This window comes from Grus americana, chromosome 3 (assembly GCF_028858705.1).
Source record: "Grus americana isolate bGruAme1 chromosome 3, bGruAme1.mat, whole genome shotgun sequence".
NCBI lineage: Eukaryota > Metazoa > Chordata > Aves > Gruiformes > Gruidae > Grus > Grus americana.
The window spans coordinates 124,120,433-124,144,635 of NC_072854.1; the positions used below are offsets into that span (position 1 = coordinate 124,120,433).

At 39.5% G+C, this 24,203-nt stretch overlaps 1 protein-coding gene across 3 annotated transcripts in view; it reads left to right on the plus strand.

The window, feature by feature from the left end:
• The window catches only part of EFEMP1 (EGF containing fibulin extracellular matrix protein 1), a 49,267-nt gene extending 34,395 nt beyond the window's left edge, over window positions 1-14,872 (plus strand). For 2 of the 3 annotated variants that reach the window (XM_054821811.1, XM_054821812.1), the window contains 7 exons: window positions 2,039-2,161; window positions 5,800-5,919; window positions 8,203-8,322; window positions 9,730-9,849; window positions 11,250-11,373; window positions 11,497-11,692; window positions 13,645-14,872. In XM_054821811.1, coding sequence (XP_054677786.1) covers window positions 2,039-2,161; window positions 5,800-5,919; window positions 8,203-8,322; window positions 9,730-9,849; window positions 11,250-11,373; window positions 11,497-11,692; window positions 13,645-13,803 — 962 coding nt within the window. In that variant the 3' untranslated portion in view covers window positions 13,804-14,872. The remainder of the gene's footprint in view (window positions 1-2,038; window positions 2,162-5,799; window positions 5,920-8,202; window positions 8,323-9,729; window positions 9,850-11,249; window positions 11,374-11,496; window positions 11,693-13,644) is intronic. The other variant, XM_054821813.1, reaches the window with a different exon arrangement.
• The last annotated feature ends 9,331 nt before the right edge of the window (window positions 14,873-24,203 follow it).

A 24,203-nucleotide genomic window follows, 5' to 3' on the forward strand; every position in this document is an offset into this window, starting at 1 on the left:
CCAGTTCCAGATCCTAACTTGAGTAAGAAGCTTAGGAGAGCTCTAAAGGTTTCCTTGAAACAAGTCTCAAGAAAAGGTTGTTCTTATGAACACAGATCTTTGTGGCCATAACATCAAATCCTCCACGAGTTTCCAAATGAGAAGGCAGCAAGCAATCAAACACTACTTTTGAATAATTGTTTTTCTTTCAAACTGAACTTACCATTGGGAAAAATCAAAGACATTGAGTGCATAAGAGCAATCTAGTTTGCTTCATTTTAGCTGGAGTAGCATACTATTCCACAGAAATTAAGCTAAATGGCAATCAAGCCATGGATGCAAATGGCAACATAAGGACTTAATGCATTTTAATTAATCCATCTTAAAAGGTAACTCATGTTAACTGATACATGAAGTTCCTAAAGATCAAATAAACTTCCATTGTTCCAGCACACTCCACAACAAAAAGAATTTGAACTGTATGAGCACTATAGCCATTTTATTTCCAACTTTTGTAGACACTAGGAGTACATGCAAAGCCCAGTGAAGTCCCTACAAAGACTTGCATTGAACTCCACCATGCTTTGGCTCAAGCATTTAATGATGTGTCGGGTTGGTATGAGGCAGCCAGCTATAGTCCCTGAAAGTCTTTACACCTGAGAATGTGCTTTTCAGCTGTTCGTACAGAACAATGCGGTCAGCAAGTCTTGCATTAACACAGCAGCTTTAGGACTGGTGATATGCAGAAATGCAAAGAGCAGGCTAACGTAAAAGGACTTTATTTTTCCTGTCAGATAAAGAGAAGATATATGTAAAATATTTGGACATTTGGAGAAAGGGCAAACATTGAGAATTAATTCAAACTGTTGATCGTTTATTTTTTATTGAATCTTGTGGTCAAAACTGTTTTCATTTGCTATGAGAAAGAATCCATCATTTTTTCCAAAGCACCACCCAGAATCTGCCACTGGTGATGTTCTAACGTCCCCAGTGCCTATACAAATAGCAAGGTCAGCTGAGATTTGTAAACTAGAGATCATAAGTTTTAAGGAATTTGTTTATTCAGCCTAGAGTCTCCAAATTGTGTACAATGCCAAAATTAAAAAGCCCTTTCACTGTACTGTGTCAGGTTACAATAAAAAGCTCTCCAACATTTTGGATGTTCAGATGAGAAAGCAAGTTGTAATTCCACTTTAAGCAACCTATTTGTCAGCACATGCAGTTGAATTATAATTAAGTACCTCCAGCAATTACAATGAATAGGCACAACCAAAATGTTGGTTTTATACTTGTATAAACCTGCATTTAGTGTGAATTAAAAGCTGCCTGAATTACACTGAAAAGTATTGGTCTAGTATTTGCATTTTTAGCTGTACTGTTCAGATGTAAACATACATAAACTGTTTCCAAAGACTTTTAACAGATTGACTGAATTAGGGGAATTTTCACAGGAATGACAAGAGGCAGATCTCTTCCTGATGAGAAGGCCACCGCATCCCAAGTTCCAAGTCCCTGTCCAAAGTACAGAGCACGAGAACCATGCAAAAGAGATCACCAGCGTCTTTTTAGTGTCAGCAAAGCAACATATTTCTAACTCTCATCATTCTTGAGAAAGGGCTGAACTACATTTGCTGAAGTTTTCCAGAGTAATTCAGCATGCAACAAACAACCAGCATGGGAAAAAACCACCAAAAAAGTCAAATTATTAAGATATGACAAAAATATTACAAAGTTGCAAGAAGTTTATGGAAAGTTTTATAGTGATAAGTACAAAACATTAATGGTATTTGACAAATAAAGATATCTGATTGTTTAAAATAACCATATCTGAAAATATTTCTAAATGCAGTATACCAGAATTAAAAGCTATTAGAAATCTGATAACATTTTATGTCCTGCAAATGGAATAAGCGTCGAGATGACTTCTTTGGAGTAGATTTGAACTTTGCTGCCTTCACTTATAGGTAGCTTAAAGACACATAAAGCATTTCAACAGACTAAATATTTTAAGTAAATTTTATGACTAACACTGCATTTGCTTTTTTTTTTTTTAATAAAGATATAGATGAATGTGCAACTGGAACCCATAATTGTAGAGCTGACCAAGTGTGTGTCAATTTAAGAGGGTCCTTCAGCTGCCAGTGTCCTCCGGGCTATCAGAAACGAGGAGACCAATGCGTTGGTAAGCATTGCTCTTGACTAAATTATTTTCTTTCATTATCTACACACCAGCATAGATCCATGGTTGCAAACTTTATATTGAGTATAAAGTATATAGGTATGTACTGTAAAATAGCTACATAACTTTGAAATGCAATGGAATAATCACTTCATCACAATAATTAATCACTAAAACATGGAACTAGAAACTATTTTAAGTATATCAACACTTGGAGTTGAACTTCACAAGATTAATTTTCCTAATAGTTACCATTGTGTTTATTATTTGCATTGGGGTATTGCCTAATGTCCCGGATATAGTCGTAAGTCCACTACAGGGGCAAACTAAAGCTTGTCTTTTCCACTGACCTGAGGGAGTCTTGACTCCAGGTCTGTAGGACACAGCACCACCTTCACACAGACCTAATCCCTGCTCTGCAGGGCCCCCTTGCACAGTCTGTTTCAGTACTTGGTTTTATGAGTATAAATGAAAGAGATGGAAACTCTGAATGCAGGTATATGATATTTGCAACTTATAAACCACTACACTTTATTCTTTGTGCCAAAATAAACTATCAGCACCCTTGGGAGCTATACAAGTATAGCATTAAATTAAATCCAAGGGCAGTGTAAACACTGCATCTTTCCTATTCCATCCTCATTTGGGGACATTATGCAAAAGTGCCATTACTCTGTTCCTGCAGTCCTCCTTCAGCCTTTTTAACACCTCTTTAATCATGATTTCAATGGATGAATTGCTTTTATATGCACTCAGCTTTGAGCCTCAGGTTTGTCAGATAATAAAAACAACTATGAAATAAGAGAATCAAATATATACATTATGAGGTGATAGTCAAGACTATCGCTTATAAGACAAGACTGGTTTTATGCAGCCTAGGAGAAAAGCATTTGGGGTTTTCTTTTGTCCTCAGCAAAACAGAAACAGAACTTCAAGTTTTCTTTTTCTTGGTGTTAAGGATCCTGCATTTAAGAACTTTCTGTTTATTTTTAATCTCTTTCAAAAAGCCTTGCAAAGGCTATAAGTAGTCACTGCACAACAAGACCTGCAGGAAGGGAATCGGGGAAGATTTCAATACACATCTAGAATAACCTAAATTTCTGGGCACAGCTCTTTCTTTGGGGTTCTGAGCCAAAGGCTGTAGAAATCAATGCAAAAATTCTTATCTCTTTCCCAAGAGATGTGGATCAGGCCCTGAACTGTCAAATTGGTATAAATACAGATGTATCTTATTTTTCTCAGCTCTCTGTGCAAGAGTAGGATGAGTAGTTTGGAATGTAGATAGAGGAATAGTTTTGATAAGCCATTATTTTTTTTTTTTTTTAGATATCTGGGGGTCTATCTAGATTTTTTAGAGCAGGTAAAGTATATTACTGCTATGCAATAGCACTTTTAATGCCAAGACCCATGGTATTACCTGCAAGTGTCACAGGACACATTACAGCACGCAAAAGAAAGGGAATGATACACCCTTACATCTACATGTGAATACATTAATGCGTCTAAATCTATACATGAAGATGTCTGGAAAGTGAAATTTCCCTTCGCTTATTTAGGTCAAAACCAAGAATAACACCTGTGTTACATATTACACACTGACCTAAATTATAAGTACATCCCTATGCTTAGTACTGTCAGCATTTCAGAATAAAGCCTGTCTTTGGGGATTTTATAACAACTTAGCCAGAAAATGTTCTTGGGGCCAGATCTTGATAGAGGTTCTCCATATGGGAGGAAATGTTTCTCAAATTTGAAAGAAATTTTTCCAGATGATTTTGCCTTAAAGGTAGAGGGAGAAAAGGGCTCATTTCTAACAATTGATTGATTTTAATCTAAATTCACTAATCATTTCTGTCTTTTTTTGAGATTGTTTTTAAATTTGCTTGTTCACATATTGCAAAGTTAGTATTTTCTGAAACACAGGACTGCAGATAGAATGGTTTTCTAACATTACTTCAAACAGAAGATTTGGACGATGATGCTTAGTCCTTAGATCTGCATGGAGCTGATGTGCCTAATCCCACAAGGAAAACTCTCACTGAATCAGAGTCAGATCCTGGAAACATTTGTGTGCATAAGTGCGGTGCCTAAGCAGCAGAGCATTGCTCATGTGTCTATATTGTATAATCAGATCTTTAAACAGCAATTTGTAAGAGCTTAGTCCTGTAAAAGTCAAGAATGGTAGAGATCTACGGTGCCTCCTAATTTATTCCGTTTCTACTTCCAAATTTCTCTGCAACAAAAGTTACAGCGACAACCGCTGCTGTACGGATAGCCAGGAATTTTCCAGCGTCTTTTCATTCAGAACCATCCAAAACACTCCACTTCTAAGTTTAGCCCCAAACAGTGAAATTTGACAAAGAAAGGGTTAACTTCTGAAGATTATTTTTTCACTTGATATTAAAACAAACACTTTCCTCATTATAAAAAAAAAAAAAAGCCTTGGCCTCTTTTTAAACACATCTATGGTGGAAACAGCTGGAGGTAGGAAACTCAAGATCTGGCATGGATATGGGAAGTGCCTTTCTTTGTTCCACTGAAAACTAGTCTTATTTGTCTGAGCGTTGAGCCTTTGAAATCTCACATTGTGTACATGTACAGAACACGGTGTGGATTTCTTCACCAAACTCACTCAGGCCACAACTAAAGACGGCTGCTGCACATACAGGCACGATGAGCATTGTGGCATAATAAAAAAAATGTTTTTCAGACAAAAAAACAGAGGCAGTATCTCCTCCAGAATGCAAGGAAACCTTTTAAAAATGCAGGGAGGTTAAAGAATGGGCTGTTGCACATTTTGTATGGTTGGCAGGTGAAAACCCTGCTCCAATGCACATTAGGAATGCTGAAACTTGGAAAGGCAGCCTGTACCACCTCAAAAACAGGGCTAATCTGCAGGGAGAGTCTGTGGAAAGTTAATACTGCCTGAGATAGCACCAGCTTCAACCAGTCTGATTGCCTCCCTCGGCATCAGAGCACGCAGCCAGAAGGTGCTAATGCTGCCGTATGGAAAAGTATGCAGAAGAGGCAGAGAGGGGAACGGGAGCAATGGCAGCCCCTTGGGGTAGCAAGCCAGTTTCTGGGGGATCCCTGCAGAAGCACAGCCACCTGTTTCCTTTTCAGGCCCATTAATCTTCTACCCTCACCATTCCCCTGTGCTTGCGCAGAAAATTTGGACTCTTCCTAATGGAGCTGAAAAGATTTAGTACATGTTAAGAGTGCTGCATGCAAAGTTTTTTTTTTTTTTTTTCAAAAAGAGCTACAAGCCACATTCACTGTATTGGTCAGCATTATGGCTGATCATGAGACATTTTGGCTGAAAAGCAGCACAAAATATTCTGGGTTTTACCTATACAAAATAACCAAGAACTAAGCAGTACTGTGGAACTGAATAAAAAATAAAGTTGGAATGTATTGATCTCAGTAGCTGAGAGACAATCAGCATAAAGCAGATTTTACAAAAGTTAAAAAGTAAAATAGTGCTGCCATTAATACCCATAGAAGCAGTACCTGGCTCACATAAGCTTTTTTCCCTTCTTTTAATCAAGTGCAATTAATTTTACAGTTTCTTGGGACACAAGACAGCAACAGTGAACTGCTGTGATTCCACTTGAACTAATTTCTCTTTTTTGATAACTCAGACATTGATGAATGCACCCTGCCTCCGTATTGCCACCATCGATGCGTGAACACTCCTGGTTCCTATTATTGCCAGTGCAATGCCGGTTTCCAGTTAGCATCCAACAACCACACCTGTGTAGGTAAGAGTTTCTCCACACGTGCTTACACATGAGCTCGCCCAGCATAGGGACAAATACTGGCACATGACTTGCCATGGTTGAAATTTAAGTATCTTCATCCCAACTTAAAGGAAATAAATACCAATAAATAAATAAATGCTGTATTGAGAGGTTCTCCTGCAAGTGATCCAAGAAGTACAGCAGAGAAAATTGGAGCCTTACTGAAAACCTGTTAATTTTGTTTGCATAGCAGGTTTCTGAGGAGCATCCGATTTGACAACTGAAACCCTGGAGGTTTATATTTATTATTTAATCTTAGATTTAAGTATTCCTTCAGTTCTGGTGGATCGCTTTGCATTGTTGTTGGCTTTCATGATATTATTCCCAGTTCATGCAATGAAGGCTGGAACTGGAAGCCAGAGGAAGCAATACTATACCTCTAATTATCTTCAGCACATGATAAATTTAGTGATAAAAAAATATTTATGAATGTCACATTTGCATATCTAGAAAAAAGTTAGAAGTGACAATGAGGGTCACTAAGGAAGAATGACCCTTTAGAAGTGATCCTACCTTTAGAATAAAACACTAAGGGAAGCCTTGCAGTAGAACTTTAAGACCACTGTTAAGTTTGAAATCATAAGTTCTGTTCTAGAAGAATTAGAGAGTAATAATAAAAAAGTAACTATGTCTGCTGAAGTGCAGAGACAATAGCCATAAAAAAAATCAAGATATTGGTGATGGAGATGATCAGAAATTCTTTATGGCTTTAACTTTTATATAAAAACTATATTATTTACATATATCAATCTGGGTTTTCCAGCTTCTGCCATTAGTTCCAAGCAGTGTCATATCTTATCAAGTACCCTGCACAGCACTGAAGTGAGAGGAATTTCTTGTTTTTCATCAAATGATAGGATAAAAATTTGCCCATGGACACAACATAGCCATGTGACAAGTTGTTATTTATTTGACCCTTTCCACAGCTCCAAGTTTGTTAGGTGCTTCAACAAAAAAACCACTTCTCTGACTTGGTGGCCTCCCAGCCTAATAAGACATTCCCATCAGGAAGGTGAATTAAATCTTAAGTAAATTAATGGTTGCTGCATTGAGACAGACTTTCACATCTGCAACAGTCTGGCAGTAGTGGTACTTGGCAACTGAACTGATTAAATGTGTTACTACTTTTGCATATATTGAAAATGGGTCAATATTTCTTTGAAGGAAAACAAAGAGAATTATGGCTTTGGCTACCTTATTTATTCCTTCTGGTAGCATTGTTGTGATGTACGTTCTTTGCACTGTTGCCAGAAATTAACTAAAAGGAGGAAGAAAAAAACATTGCAATCAGTTTTCCCCTATCACAGTTCATTTTCAGGACTATGAGGTTCATCGTGTATAGAATTAACATCTTCCTCATTGGTTTGGTTTTTGTGAATGCCTAATCTTAGTCATCTTTGTTGTTTTTAGCACTGTAAATGACTGAGTGCTGTTGACATTTGTAAGCATTTGCAAAAGCCATGAACTCAAGATTTTTTTTTTTCAAGTGCAGCTCTCTACTAATGGTTATATCTGATAAACACAAATATGAGTGGAAAACATGCAGGGGAGGAAAACAAGGGAAAATACACTAAAATCTACAAAGTGAATGACAGAGGAGTAGCAATTAGTCAACAGCCTATGAAAAAACAAGTGTTACAGATTCCAGAGGTGATTACAGTTATACAAACCTGCCATTAAAAATTGCTTCTCTTCTCATACCACAGTGTTCTCACATATGTTCTTAGGATGGGCACATCATGGAAAAAATCTAGCACAGAAACATACCTTCCCCCAATATGGTCTAGGTCTTAGACCATTGCAAAACTCTACTGGCCTTAAAGGCTCTGTTATAATTGTAATGGAATTTAAAATAACAAATTTGAAGAGTAATAAATAGCTTGAATAAATCTTAACCACTGCATGCTGAGAGGTCTTATCAGTATGTGTTCCTTATATCAATTATTTATAGAGACTTGGCATTTCATACCTGAAAAGAGACGCTGGAATGTGGAGTTTAATAGCCACACTAAACATTTTTGGAAGAATTCATCACACATTAGAATAACTCTCATTCCTGGAAAAATACTCTTTTTCTGCATGGAATGTAAAGCATAGATCCGACATTGTTCCAGCAACTGCAGATCTATACTGGTAGAGTAAACTGAGCTTCTGCTAAGCAATAGACCCAGACTAAGGACTAATCCATTTAATCAGCCTAATTACCAGCTACACAAGATAAAGATCTGTAATTTTTCCTTTCAGACATAAACGAATGTGATGCTAATAACCCATGTGCACAACAGTGTTACAATATACTGGGTTCTTTCATCTGTCAGTGTAATCCAGGATTTGAGTTAAGCAGTGACAGAATCAACTGTGAAGGTAAGCAATTTTTTTTTTGTCTTGGAAGAGCAATTTTTTTTTAAAATTATCATCCCAAAAGTCTTTCTGTGAACTAAGGGATATAATTCAAGTGGAGCCACACTGTGGGTGCAGCTTGTAGCCAAAACCCTTAAGACATTTTTTTTTTTTATGTTGCAAATGTAGTTGCTAATACACACCTTAGTAGCTGCAGCTGCATTCAGCTACATGTGAATGTGGGTATCTCTTTAATAGTAAGTGCAAAACAGGACAGGCATTACTACACTTCAGACCACAGCTGGGAAGAATAAGGCTTCTGAATACTTATTTCACAAACTCACTTGAATTGTGTGTGGTCTAATGCTGATGAGCATTAAATGAATCGAAAAGGAATGCAAACTAAAAACAAGTGCAATTTTGTGTGTTAGGCTCCTCTGAAAATAAAACCTCAAATTTCTGATTTTAAGGAAGCAACAGTTGTGCTTTTGAGGTGCTTTCAAGCCTATGTATACAAACAGCACATCTCCCGATGATTATACAATCAACACTATTTCCTCTGCCAGAGTCTCCACAGGGGTCCTCTAATCTCCTTTTGGACACATGATGATCTCACCCTTAAAGCCCATATCCTTTCTACCAGTCTTTGAGCCAAAGAGGTCTTTTTGGTTTACCACTGCCCTCCTAAACAAGCCAGCAGAGCTATTACAGATGCTCCCTCTCCAAGCTGCTTAAACTAATCCTGCATGCAAGTGAACAGAACAGGGAGCAGCAAGTATGCAGTCTCCAAGGACATCCCTGACACAATCAAGAACCAGGCTCAAGCCTCAGAGGTAGTAGGAGGGAGCTATGCTGTTTTCCAAGCCGTTCCCCAGTTTTGATAGGTTTAATTTAATTTTTGCCAGTTAATGGCACATACTGTTACATTGTTTCATGCTACATTTCTCTAGCAAGGGACTGATGGTTACACAAGAATAAAAATAAAACTGTATACACTGAGTATTATTTGAAGACAAAAAGAGAGGCCTTCCCCAAAGAGCTGCTCCATTAGCGTAGGGCACAAGTACAAAGGCAATATTTTTGCCTAACTAATCTCACATCTGTGTTTTTTGTGAAAGTAATCACATTTTGGAGTGCTAAAAGTATAAATTCTTTCAAGAGTTATTTTCCCAAACCTGTTCTGAAGTCTAATTTAGCTTTTGCTACTTCAAATCCAGAATTCTCATTTGGGAAGATTATTGATAAAACATAAGTAGAACCAGCCCTTCTGTTTGCAACCTTGAGGCTTTAAGCAATACATTTCAGGGTTTTGACGACATTCTTTAGACAGAATTTTTTTTCCCTGTTAGAACCAGACTTTAACTATTATATTTAATTTTACAATAAGATAGATGTTAAAACCCAATGACTAAGCTCTTTTGCTCTCTGCAGACACTGATGAATGCAGAACCTCAAGTTATATATGTCAATATCAGTGTGTCAACGAACCAGGAAAATTCTCATGCGTCTGCCCTGAGGGATACCAGGTAGTAGGAGGCAGAACATGTCAAGGTAAGTGCCATCATCTTAGCAGCCCCAATACCGCATTATTAATACCACCATTTCAGGCAAGACTAAGAATGGTTGCTATCTAAATGTTTATATTTCATGACAGGATTACCATTACATTAGCAAAAGATATGTCAATAAAGCATTTGATGATTCATTGCATGTCTTATATTAATTCTTATTTGAATCCTTCAGCTCAAACTAAGTCTTTCAGATTCCTAGGACAAACTTTCAGTTTTTGCACCCCTCAGGTAAAACTTGTCATGGATGTCTATGTAGTGAGTCTAATTTTCAGAAATAAGTATCTCTGAAAAAAAATCAGGGTTTTTTTTGTTTACAGACAGTAAACATGGCTTTATATCATGTTTCATTTTATAGAGATTCTTAAATCCAGCCACAATAGAAATGAAAGATATGTTTCTTCTGATAACAGGAGAAAAAAATGCAAGACTTGAGCAGCTTAGATAATTTGTGTTTAGAAAAATAAGTGCTCTGGTCAGGTGCCACCAAATGTCAGAAGTTTGTGGTTTTTCCTCACTGGTGCTAAATGTCTCTGCATCTTATTAGAGAATATTGTAGAACATATTAAGTGCAAGAACCATTGCTTCTGTAATCCAGAACCCAATTTAACAGTCATCATTTTTAGAAATAAAGGTATGAGGAAATACATATTTTTCATAAAATTCAGATTACTTTCTCTCCATTCTTAAGAACAGCCGCTGATATTGAACATTGTGGGGTAGTTAGTTTGGCCATCTAAAAATCCATTTGTGCCTTCTGAGAGATTACATTTGAATAAACCCTTTCTGTGACTTAATTTCAGGAAACCAGACAGCAGTTGGGTTCTGGCACTGACAGGTTAGAGTGTTAATACAGTGCAAGTCCGACCCACCTCCATTCAGGGTTATTTTCCCAGGCTAAAAAAAAAGAAAGCTCTACTTTGCACAATAAACAAGTTTTCATTATTCCTTACAAAGGTATTTTAGTTAAAATGTAGCCATTAACTAAGCATCTTAGTGAACCTGCAAAAGGCAGGAAATCGCAATACTTCCTCAAAACCTTTTTCCTCTGTCTACAAGATATCTTCTGCTATGAAATCATTCTTTGCTAATTAGAAACTTCACTATTTCTGCAGTTGCATTATGTATTATTAATGTGTGTCTCTAGTCAATTAAAAAAGTCTTCAGGCTTAATTAACACTCAATAAACAAATTTATTCTATTTCTGTATAGAGAAATCCTTTAGATCCAGGTCCCAGAAAAGCAGGTAAAGAACACAAACCTGTTGGTTTCAACAGACAAGCAGGTGGCTTTTTTTTCTTGTTGTTTTGAAGACATTGTGTTTGGTTTTGTAGCAAACTCATTTCCATCTGCTCTGACACAGTCCCTTTTCCTTCTTCCTAGATATAAATGAGTGTGAGACTACTAATGAATGCAGAGAGGATGAAATTTGCTGGAATTACCACGGAGGATTTCGTTGTTACCCGAGAAATCCTTGCCAAGAGCCCTATGTCCTTACATCTGAGAAGTAAGAGAAAAATTAGTCTTTTTTTTCTAGGATCATCCTCAACAGGCAACGTGATCGAATACAACAGAAAGCAAGCACCATTTGTTTGCAACTATCATAGTTTCACCCATTTTTGTTTTTCAGCCGCTGTGTCTGCCCTGTATCGAATGCCATTTGCCGAGAGCTGCCTTACTCTGTTGTGTACAAATACATGAGCATCCGTTCAGACAGAACAGTGCCCTCCGATATCTTCCAGATTCAGGCAACCACTATTTACCCTAATACTATTAACACATTCCGGATCAAGTCTGGAAACGAAAATGGAGAGTTTTACCTGAGAGTGAGTATTGGTTGGACCCTGAGTGGGGTATAAAGACCACTGGTGCTACCAAGGCGTTAGAATGCCTTGCCATTTTGACAAATCTATCAAATGTTCCTGTAAGAGTATCACAGCATCCCAGAGTTTATTAATTTTTTATATTTCCTTATTAAAAGTGCTTGATTTCAGAGTTTTAAAAAGCCTTTTACTTCTCTACCTGAAAACTTTAAACTGAGAATCAAAGTGGTTTTTTCAAACGAATACAACACTAGTAGCAATCATGAATATTTAGCAATATCGTGACACCCCTGTCAGATACCAATGAGATACCTCTATGCTTTTCACTCTGTACCAACACCCCATATATATGTATTTAGGAAAGGATTAGAGAAAGATTCCTTGTACAATTACTTTTATTTATTCTTTCACAACAATGAGATATTGAAGAATAGCTTGGGATGAGACACTGATTTCTAGAGTGCTAAGTTCAGGCCAACTTGCAAAGGTTTTGTGTTGAAACATACTTAAACCTTTATTTTCCCACAGTGCTGCAACTATTTCAAAAAACCACAGAAGTTCAAATGACTTACAATAGCAGTATTTCCTGTTGGTATAATGCATTCAAGTAGATACGCATGAATGAAAGTGTCTATAACATCTGCTTTTTAAGATTTTTTTGGAAGAAAGCTGATTTTCTTGGACACTTGTAATATTTACAAATTCCTGGGAAATCCTTTTTGCTTCATATGTGGCTTTACACTCAGTAAAACAGAATCAGCACAAAAAATTAAATAGAAATATATTAATTGGAAGGTTTTAATTTTTGCTATTTTTCTTCAAACCTGAAGATTGGGGGAGTTTGATAATAGATCCAAAGAGTGCACCACGATAGGGTATTGCCTATTTACACCATGTTTCCCCAAAGTGGGAACAAGGAACTACTCATCCGTATCTCACTTGTTCTGGTATAACCTATAATCCAATGCTTTTCCCTGGATTTATTTCACATCGAAACCCTGTACCAGCCCCTGAAATACAAACAGTTATTTGCTTAAAAAAGAACAAGATCACTCCAGCTCTAATTTGGGTTAGACCCCAATCTAGCCTTTGAACTGACTTAACAATTCCAATCTTCTGTTGCCACCCAACAAGAAATCTCAGGCCTTAAATAAGGAAGCATGTGTTTATTCCTGCCAAGGGACTGCAGTAAACAAAGGCTTACTTAGAAGTTACTCCTATTGTTTTAGTAAAACTCTGATCTGGGTCTCAGATACAGCAGATGGATTCATCTGTATACCCTAATCATTTGACATTGTGAGAAAATATTTGTAGTAGGTGAAGGGAGAGATGGAGTTTACCCTTTTATTATCATCTGTTAATTACAAAGCTGTTTAACAAACTAGCAGCATACTAGGGACAAAGCCTGTCAGTGTTCCCCAGCAACATGACCCCAGACTGGGAAAAGAGCTTCAGAATGGGGATGGGCAATAGGCACACCAGTTGCAAAAATTCCCAGTGTTTACAAGGGGAGCACTACTTCTGGAGTATGAGCCATGAGATAGAGTTTCCCTCCACTGAACAAGCTATATCACTGTTAAAGACATTAGGTCTCTCTTGTTTTACTTATTCTCCATATATTTTAAAAGCTGATAGATGGGGATAAAAAACAAAGACCGTCCTGGGATAGATTACCACTTTTCACATCCTTTAGGAGAGTCAGCATAACCAGGAACAGATTTTACAGTGCAGTTTATTCCTCTGAGCCTTAGTCAGGTAAAGTTTTCCCTGCAAAGCCAGGTGTGAGATTAGTCATGGCCATTTAACAGTGTTAAAAGAATACTTGCATTGTGTATCTCTGTGCTGAGACAGAGCATTTTTACAGTGCATTTTACACAAGCACTCTCTTGACACAACTAGGGAATCATTTTACATTTGACTGAATTAAACTTTTTTTGTTGTTGTTGTTCTTTCAGCAAACAAGCGCCGTAAGCGCAATGCTTGTACTGGTGAAATCACTATCGGGACCAAGAGAACACATTGTGGATCTGGAGATGCTAACAGTCAACAGTTTGAATTATCGTACAAGCTCGGTGTTAAGATTAACAATAATAGTGGGACCTTACGCATTTTAGTGGTTTTCAATAACCCTTCACTGGCACTTAAAGCAGCCAAAGAATATTATCTTAAAGAAAGCACTTACTATTTTATTTATAGATTTTGCTCTCTTTTTTTAAGGTTTGTTTAGTAAGTTTATATCTTTAATCCACACATTACACCTGTAATTCAAAATTAGTAGATGTGTTCCATAGTATAACATGGGCATTGTCACTTTCTGTATAAAGATTTAAATCTTTTTTATTACCTTTCTTGGACTAGATACATACTATGCTTTTGTATGAGAACTGTATGTTCATACTATCCTGTAAAACTTCACACACCCTTCCTAGCCAAATAGGTCATGCAATTAAAAGTTGATCTTCTGTGTTGTTTTTATTTTAAATTCTAATGCAGCTACACTGACAATCTCAAAAAAGAAAAAAATTATATAGTATGAATGATACACAAATTAACGGTTATCTGATAAGCTAAAATATATTTCTTCTTTTTAACTACTTTGTAACAAAAGATAACAGTCAATAAAAATCTATTTCTGTAGACATTTATGTGCTATCAGTTGGTTTTTCTAAACCGGGTTGGAGGTAAAAGTTACATTGTGAGAGATGTATGGCATTGGGTTTTTATATGCAGATTGTGTTAACCGTACCATGGAATAACATTGTGCTCTCTCCAAGAAAAATAGACCATAGGAAGAAGATTTCTTTAACAATGAAAGAAACTCCAAATGGAGAAATTACCACACAGGGCACATGTGTCAGCACTTTCTCCTGAGAACACTGTTGGTAGTTACTGGTTAGAGGGATACAGCATTTTCAGACAGAAGTTAACATGCTATTTTTCCAGAAATACTATGTTGTGTACTAAGAATTGAGTGCATTTTCTTATTAAGTTATATCATATTTTCAGGCACTCGGTCCTATTCCTGCTCTTGTAACTCAGATGTATCATGTACAGTGTTCATAAAATTTATTCCTAATTCAAGAACTAGTAACATCTTTTGTAATATGTAAAATCTTATTTCTTGTTTAAAACGTAGTAGTTAATCCTTTGATGTACAAAGTTTTTAATAAAGATCTCTTACCATATTGTATTTAGTCTTTTTTGAGGTAGTTATTAACAGCATTAGAGGGTTGAATAGTCAGCTACCGTGGGAGTCAAAGCCCCATCGAATTCTGCAGAGTCAGAATGACCCAGACCTTAGTCCACAAAGTATTAGTTCATGGAAGACTAAAACCACAATTCCTTTGTAGAAGGACAAAGGTATTACCTATGAGTTTTAGTTCTGCTGACATTAAAAAAGGAAAACTATACCAACATACACATATTGCTAGTTAGTTGCTGATTTACAGGAAGGAGCCTCTTTTCTACTTAAAATTCCTTTTCTGTAGAAAATACTTGTGAATAGTGCGTACATTATACACAAAAAATCCTCTTTTAGTGCAGACCCACAGATTCGTATTTATTATGTCAGTCACCCTCAGTGATTGCTTTCAGGGGATATGTCCAAAGAAGCAACAAGCATGGCTGGAGAACTTGGCATCCAGAGGTCCTGCATGGCAAGACAGCAAAAATCCGCTCCAGAATATAACTTAGAACAGGCCACAACCGCTCTGGTTTAGGGTGACACATCGCCCACGCTCAGACAAATTGCAGAGCAGGACCCCATTTTCCAATGATCATTCCTTCAGGCAGTCATTTGTGGCTTTAAACAAATACTTCATCTGCCAAAAGGGTCAGAGCACATGGTTGTGGCTTAGACCAAAAAAATAGTGCTGGTGCTGGCTCACATTTTCTTTGCCTGGGGCCCCAGAACTGCGGGGTGAGACCCCAGGTAGCCTTCATCCCCCTCTGCAGAGAAAAGCTCACCAATACAAATCCAGTTGCTTTGTAGAGTGATTTAATTGGTGTTTTCCATGGTGAAAACTCTGATGTAGAGAGTTTGGCTTGTAGGAAGCTCCTTCCTCTCCCCAGAGGGATTCATCCCCATTCATCATTGCTACAAATCCACTTGGTTTGAAAGGCAACTCCTCATCCTGCACATGCACTGAGGAAAATGCCTCCAGCCTCCTCCCTGCAGTCCTGGTGGCAAGCAGCACACGCTCACATCCACACCTAGTCTGTCAACTAACATTTTCTATGTAGTCTGTCCTCACAAATGAGCTGTGCTGGCCCTCAGGCATCCCCCTCTACCCCAGCATCAACACTGCTCTTTTACACAGACTTTTAACTTCGCAAATTGTGTCATCCAGCATTGCCCATTCCAAGAAACAATTGGTTCCGTTGTTGTTGTTTCTAGGTTTAAAATGAGCTGTGTTCTCACATCTGGCAGAGCTGCTCCGATAGGTGCCCAGAGGAGGCTGAAGTGGCTTTGCCTCCTTCGGTCCTGCAGGCTGGTCCCTGCAGTGACTTAAGCAGCCACAAATCATCCTCAACATCCCCAAGCTGCCAGGCTCTGCCCCAAGGATTCACCCTACCTTCATGTTTTGCCACTACGTACACCAGTTTCATCACCAGCACTTTTCAATTTTCCTTTTAAAATCTCTTCTTATATGACAATGACCCACAACCGATTATATGTATAGAAAAATAACATTTATACACTTATAAAGTGGCATGAACAGCAGCGGCAGCAGCAGCTTATACCTGTGCCCAAGCCATATTCAGCCTGCTCACTCCTCCACATCTCACCACACTCGTACACTTGGCTTAACCCATTTTATTTTTGCACAAACCGTCCTGCCAACCACCCCGCTGCTCCCCATCTGTTTGCAACATTCAGGTCTATATAAGACCACTTACGGCCCATACTAGCCAAGTCAGAGGTTATCACACAGCTCAAGAGCACAGATCCAGCTGCTTACCACTAGATCACTGCGGGTTGGTTGAGACCTAAACACAGTCATTGGGCATGGGCACCACTCTCCACGCATGACATTAATCACGGCACTTTTATGAAGCAGGGAGCTGAAGTAACAGCAGCCCCTCCAAACCAAAACACAAGCAGAGCAAGCTGGGGACTACAGCAGGGCTGTGCAGAAATTGGAAGGAGTGGTTGGTATTGTTTTGGATAGGGGTGCGGTATGTGATCAAGCATGAGAGTGAAAGAAGCCCATAATCAAAATGAGAAGATGATTCAGAGATGGAACAAGAGCTTTTGTACACTGCGCTGTGCCAGAAAACCTGCAGGTTCATCCATTTCTCTACAAAAGCAGGACTTTGTATGTTCCTTGCAAAGGATACAGAGCCACAGCAAACATGTAACAAGAGTTTGTATAGCTACTTGGGTTAAAAGGGACACTGAAATACCAAGAAATTTATGAGAGCAAAGTATTTGCTCAGCCTTCACTATATCCTACCGGCATGATCAATAACACGCTTTTGGAAAGATTCTCATAAATCTGTCACTGTTGGAGAAGAATCTAAATCAGGATCACATACAAAATTTAATATATTCTCAGAAATAGAAAACAGGGAGAAAAAAGTAAAAAAAATAGGACTTTGAGTAAACAGCATTTAGCAAAATAGAAAAGCAAGTTCATTCACTTCCCCGAGACCACCTGAACACAGTGCAGTGGGATTATTTTGTTTGGAAGGCTCACAAATGCAAGTTTATTGTTGAATCCCGTTTCCATGACTGCAAAGAGTTGCTTATGTTTTGAATGATCATCCATGTTTCTAACTTTATAACTCTCCTATTAAAATATAGAACAGCTGCTGCCCCAGTCAGCTGTTCGGCATATGGAGCCCACCAGGGACAAAGCCCACTGTTAACACAGAGAATTATTTTTAACGCCCTCACATTTCTAAACCTCACCATCATCTCAGCAAAATGGCACGTTTCCACACTTCCCAGCTGGGGGAACACCTGCGTAATGCAAAACTGAACTGTGCTGCATCTGGTACAAAACCCAATTTTATTTCATCTGGCCAGCAGAAAAAGTTATCAGCCCCAGTGAACAGAAACAGGGCAAAAAGTTAACTGTGTTTTAAATCTGGGGAAAAACAGATGTCTAGTTAAGATGTTTATACTGCAAACATTTCTGTATATATTAGGAGGAAAGAGAGCTGTTTAATAAAATGGAGTTGGCTTATAGTTGCCAAAGCAAATTTGAAGGACAGTACAACAGCTTTTGTCATTTTTGCATGGGAAAAAATACAGTCTGATTTTATATTGATATAGATTAGGTACCTTGAACAAGTTGGGGTTTTTTTAAAGTGATCTCAAAGTTAACTCTTTTTAAAGCCTCCCATTTATTGTGTATATTTGCTCAGCAGAAAAAGCTGCAAACATTGTGTCACAACAATATGACAAAGTAGTACTAAAGGCTTCCCCTGATTTATTCTCTGGTAGCCCAGAAAACGCCTTGATACTGGATTAAGGGCTGTGTGGCCAAGACACACAGCAATGCTTCCTGCAGATCAACATACTGGACTTAAGTGAGCTCCAGGTTTCATTCGTAAACACAGTCACACTGTGTCTATCACAGTGAGAGAAATTATGTCACTGTCTCATCCGGAATCCCAACAGTCCCAAAAGGGACATCCGCACTCAGCATCTCCGCTCCCTCCCAGAAATATGTCTGGATAATTAATAGTTTAATTTTAACGTAATATTTTTGTAATTTCTATATAACCATACCATACATTTATATTCTAAGAGGAGAAACATTCCCACTAACATACTTCAGACCTTTGAAAGTGAAAGACACAGCTCTCAACTAACCCCTTCAGCAGTGCCTGCCCTGCACACACACACACTGGTGCACTTTACTGCACAGCTGTAATCAAATTTTATTTCTTTTTTTCCCCCTCTTCCCCTCCCTCCAGAAGATACCCCCTAAAGCCTCTGCAGTTCTGGTCTACAAAAACTCCCTATGCAAAGGCATGCACCATCCCCATCCGTACACCAGAACGAGCATACAGAGAGGCTTTCAAATTTAGCAACCTGCCAGCTGGGTTGACAAAACAAACATTTATGCTGTTAAACTCTGAAGGCTCAATCATGAAAGTTACATAGACACCTCAGGGTCTAAATCCTGCCGATGCCATGCCAGGAAAACATCTGAACCTGTGACCACCTCCTCTTGAGGGTCACGTTTGCTTCTTGCACTTTGAGTGTTTCTGGAGTATCTATGTACAATATATAGGAATGTTTCCTATACAGAATATATACAACAAACACCCAAGTGGGAAGTCAAAAGAGCGAAATTCTTGCAGGCGGCATGGAAACTAGGAAAACAAACAGATTTTGGAAGCTCAGAGTAAGGGCTGCAGAGGGGAAGCCAACATACCAAAACAGCAGGGTAAAAGGCATTATTAAAATCAGTAAGTCATCCTCTGAGAAGCTGAGGTTGTATACGAATGAGGAAAATATAAATGTTCCTGAGATCTGGAAGGTTGCACGTAAAAAACAAACAAGGCAGGCCAAAGGAGCAACTTGCAAACACCCAGACTAGCAAATCAGACCTCTTCCAATCACAGCAGAAGCAGCCTCCCAAGAGGCTGATGGGGCCAAGGGGTGACCCCCACATTAGGGGAATAAGCAAAAGAGATAACACCATGGCAGAAAAACAAAGCTGAAGTTTCTATCATGTTCCTGGAGGAGGAATTTAGCAACACCACCATGCCAGAGCTGTTCTTACAGGCACTGTATCAAAGGATCCGCCTCAAATCAAGAGGTGGCTGGAAGAGAGGGAAGAGCAAAATTTGCAAACTATATCCATTTGTTCAGGTAAAGATGGGCACCCCCTGGAAAACAGAGCCTTTACAGTTCTGAGGAAGGCCTCTAAATATTGAGCAAATACACCAAATAAAATCAAAGGGTATAAGTGTAAAGTGATATACATGGGGGAAGGCGTTCCAGCTTTATTTGAACAGCAAAGGCCTCTGAACTGATCGCCTCCTCTCAGGAAGACGGTATCACAGTTATGACAGACCATTCAAAGGAAACCACAGCTCCAGCAAGCAAATCCAGCATCAGGAATAGTTGAGGACAGAGCAGGGAACAGTTGTGTAAATCCACTACATCTTGGGTCCCATCCCCCCCTCACCCATTCTTACAGCAGGATGTTGGGAATGTTAAAACTTAGATCAGTCTGAAAAACTGCACAAATTCACAGAAAAGCCCACCAAGACCCATTAAATATGTGGCTGTCCTGGACAGGAGGTTTTCCCCTGGTACCTGTGAGCACAGGGGAAGCATTTGCCATCTGCTATTGGTAGCTCCAAAGCTGTTACACATCACCACCAGAAGCTCTACCATCAGCACAGTCTGTTAGGACACCAAATACCTAAAAAATTAAAATCACACCAAAAAAGAGGCAGGTAGCCTGCACAAAGCATTTCGATGCTACATTCGTTATTTGCATTAGTAACATTTTAGTGCGGTTGCTGCAGTCGGTCCATGGTGAAATGCAGGCACTGGGTTTAGTGACCAGCCATCACACCCAGTGCCACAGCTGTGGCCACAAAAGCATTAAAGTAAACTGTGAGCAGCAAATACTTGCAAAAAAATCAGCTTCAAGGGAGAAAAACTTAACTTCTGCCCAGTCTAAAGGCACTGCCTGGGGGAAAGTAGCAGGAACCAGACCATTGCAAATAATGGTGTTTCTAGGAAAGCCATTTCTGGACACACTTATTAGACAGGAATCGACCCTTGAAGTGATTCAAAGCCTGAGGCTGAAGTTTGTGTTTGCTGCTTTCTCTTCCCACAATGAATCAGGTTCCAGACAATTTTGCAACCCAGGGTCAGTCTGAAGACTACCCCCCAATATTTAGTACAGCTGTTTTCTTTCATGAGAGCTTTAAAAACTGACAAAGGTAGGTAGGCAGTGCAAGACATGAAGCAACATGCTGAGCACTCACTGTAAGGCCGGTGATTTTTGTATTAAAAACCAAATCACGAGGATCAAAACAGTAACATGAAACTGTAATGGGGTCGGAAGATTTCTGCCTTTGCTCTGGTATGCTGAAGAAGGAAGACCTAAATTATACAGTAAACATCTCAAATAACGTGCTAAAATTTCATGGACAATCAAGTAGTAGTTTCTTCTAATATATCACAAAAGGCCGCAGTTTCTTCTGTTTTCTGCAAACACAGAGCGGATCAAGCTGACGTACACTTATGTCTTACTGCAAGCCAGACAGTTTGGGAAACAGACAAACTACAGCAAAACCTTTGCAAGAGCATCACATTTTCAGAGCCGACTCCATCTCTAAGCAAACTTGCTAGGGTTCAGCTTCCCACTTTTATCATGAAGCTGCTGCCCCCCGCCCCCCCCCCCCCCTTTTTCCTCCCACTACACAACAGAGGCATTGCTGGCTGTTACAATTTCCATCATACCAAGTTGAAAGATGCCCAGTTCCATCACAAGAAAACATTTTTCATGAATATGTTTCCTTAAACAGTTTAAGAATTAATTACAGATGTACAATACATACACACAGTGCTGATACGTAAAGAAACAAGGATCCAGCCAGTACCAACATCCCACTCAAATCTACCTGCCTACAAGGTAGCCAGATAATAAAAACACATCTCTAAGCTGGCAGCTTGTTGGCACAGCCTTCTCCTATCATAAAATTAGCAGTTAAGTCACTATTCATCTTGACATAATTTGATGCTTGTACCTAGGCCAAAATCCCTAAACAAGGCTAATTTCAAGTGTTAAGTCCAGTAGCTTGGTACGTCTTTCTCTTCCCTGTACTGTGGGACATGGCATAAGCTCCAACCAGCTTGGGAAAAAACAAAACACATTTGTAAAGTTTCCAGATTCTGGCTTTAAGCATCTGTTACTGAGTTTCCAAGATAATCAGTCTGAGCACCAAGTGCTGAAGGCACATTTCAGAGGGGAGTAGAGCATCTCCATCACACTCCCACCCATCTTTAACCTGCCTCTTCAATGGGCTTTGGGCAGCATCCCGACACATCCTCCGCTGCAGCCTTTTCTTATCTGAATTCAATCCTTCCACTGCTGTGACATTGCTGCAGGGATATTTTCCATCTCTGGATGGTAAAATATTTCTTTGCCTTTCACTGTACTCAAATTTGCACACATTCAGGCACCTGGGATAAAGGCTTTTGCTCTGATTGTTCTTGACCACCATCACCCAAGCTGAAAATACTGTGCTTCGGAGGGGGGAGGGGGGGGATACTATTTAGATGTTTAGAAAGATCAGCCTGGCTCTGAAAATTAAGACTGTGCTTTCAAGCACTGTAGGATATCTGGTGATGGGGGGTGCTTTCTCACACCACAGGCCCAAAAATCCCCCGATCAGCAATGCAACCTGGGGTATTTCAACAGCTGTCCTCAGCAGACACTTCCTGAGGTTGCCTGGAGTCTCAAAAAGGATGTAAAATATTTGTAGTAATTCCCTGAACAAACCCAAGAGGCTTCCTCGAAGCAGAGTCCTCAGCTCTGTTGACTTGCGTTTTTAGAAGGTAATATAAATTCCACTTACACTGGTTTGTTTTGATGTTGAAAATTGGTCTCCATAGACATGGTTGAAATCATGCCCTGAAGCGCTGAGGCTGGAGCCAACAACCACACAGCCCTTCGCCAGTACAGAGCTGAGGAGGTTTTAAAGGTGTAAATGCCATCCTGCCCACTACAGTGGGATCGGGGAGAGTGCAGGGGAGACCAGGCAGGGACAGGGTGCCCCACCACAGAGGAAAAAAGCCACAGCTGTGGCCACCCAGGCACTGGGAGAGGTCTGTGGGGTTCCCCCCACGTCACCCCCCGCTCACAGCCTTATCCCAGTGCTCACACATTTCCTTCACCAGGCACAAACAAGGGGGCAAAAGAGTCCACAGAGCCCATAGGAAACCTAAAAATTTATATATTTTTTAATTTTCAAAACCTCATTGCCCTGCAGAAGCTCCCTCAAAGGCTGACACACAGCTAGGACCAGGGTGGCATTTGCCAAGCAGAAACAGCAATAAAAAGAAATAAGAGCGAGACAAACAGGGGGAATATATGGAGAAACGACAAGCAGAGGTTTTTATATGGAAATTTATATCGAGGGCAACATTCCTGTCTAACACAAGTGTTTTAATACTTCCGGATGCAAGCCTCAAGCCAAAATCCAGTGAGGTCTGATGCTACGATAGTGTTTAAATTCAGGGATGCTGAACGTTTTGCAAGAGCTACAGGTTTTCTCAGCGCCAAAACCCATCCAGAACAACAACAAAAAAGCTTTTAATTCTCCCCCAACCCCACCGCAATGTCCCAGCATGAAGCAATCACGAAGCAGAAATGAGTCCTGAGGCACCAAACCGCCCAAGTTGATTTGAACATCGGGATGCACAGACCGCTGCAAAACCTGCCCACCCCATCCCAGTTGGGGGAGGAGAAAAAAAAAACCACAAGACAAAAAGCAGGGGATGACCTATAGTTTAATGAAAATAATGCTTTCTCAAATGTTTTCTTCCACCTTCCAAGTCTAAAACTGCTTCTGTCACCTGCCTCCACCATTCCAGGGGTGGTAACACAGCACTCCCTACCACTGCAAAGCCCAGGCAGAAAGCAGCCATTGAGGATTTCCCTGAAAGGCTGGCTCAGTTCTGAATAAAGCGCAGGACTGCTCCACCGAGAGCGATATCAGGCCGAGATCAAACCAGGAGATGCATTCCCCAGGTCAGCAACACAGCAAGCGTGAGCTCACACGAGTGATAAACTGTTCAGAACAACTTGTCCCGGAGACGCTGCTGCTCCTCCACTGCTGCCAAGACCCATTTCTGCTTGGTTTATGCACTATGCCAATTCCTCCCATATAAGATTAAGCTGCCTTGAGGCAATTTCAACTTACACATCTGATATTTTGAGCATTTTCTATGCTATGCAACTCAGGAGCCGACGCAGCCCGTGTACTGCCACTTTCCCTTTTCACCTCATGTCACCCTTGCAAAGGCATTCCTTCCCATTTAAGTGCTCACACACCTTTTCTGGGACTTTAAAACATCGAAGGGATAATTCAAGAAAATATTTCACTGACGAGCAGAACTGAGCCATCAGTGCCATATAGCTTGACTCTGCAGGGGCATCAACCCAATAGCAAAGTGTATTGACCTGTTTGCTTAGATATGTCCACCACACTGAAGAATGGTTTCCCCTTTTTCAGGCTGTTTTGGGTTTATTAAATCCCATTACTTTATTACAAGTACCAATATCATATCCTAGAAACAAGTAAGTGCGCTTTTAAGCCTAAAAGCTTAGTTTCAAGACCTACCTGGGCAGCTCTAAGTTAAAAAGAAAGATACCAAATGAAAAAAAATTCAATAATCTAAAAAGTCTCCAAATGCTTTAGTTGTTTACTTATCCAACTACACATGAATAATTTCAGTCTAGCACAGGCATGTTCAGGTGCCAGATCTTGTTTGGAAGTCTGCTCTGTGAAAGGCAAATGTACAGCTGAA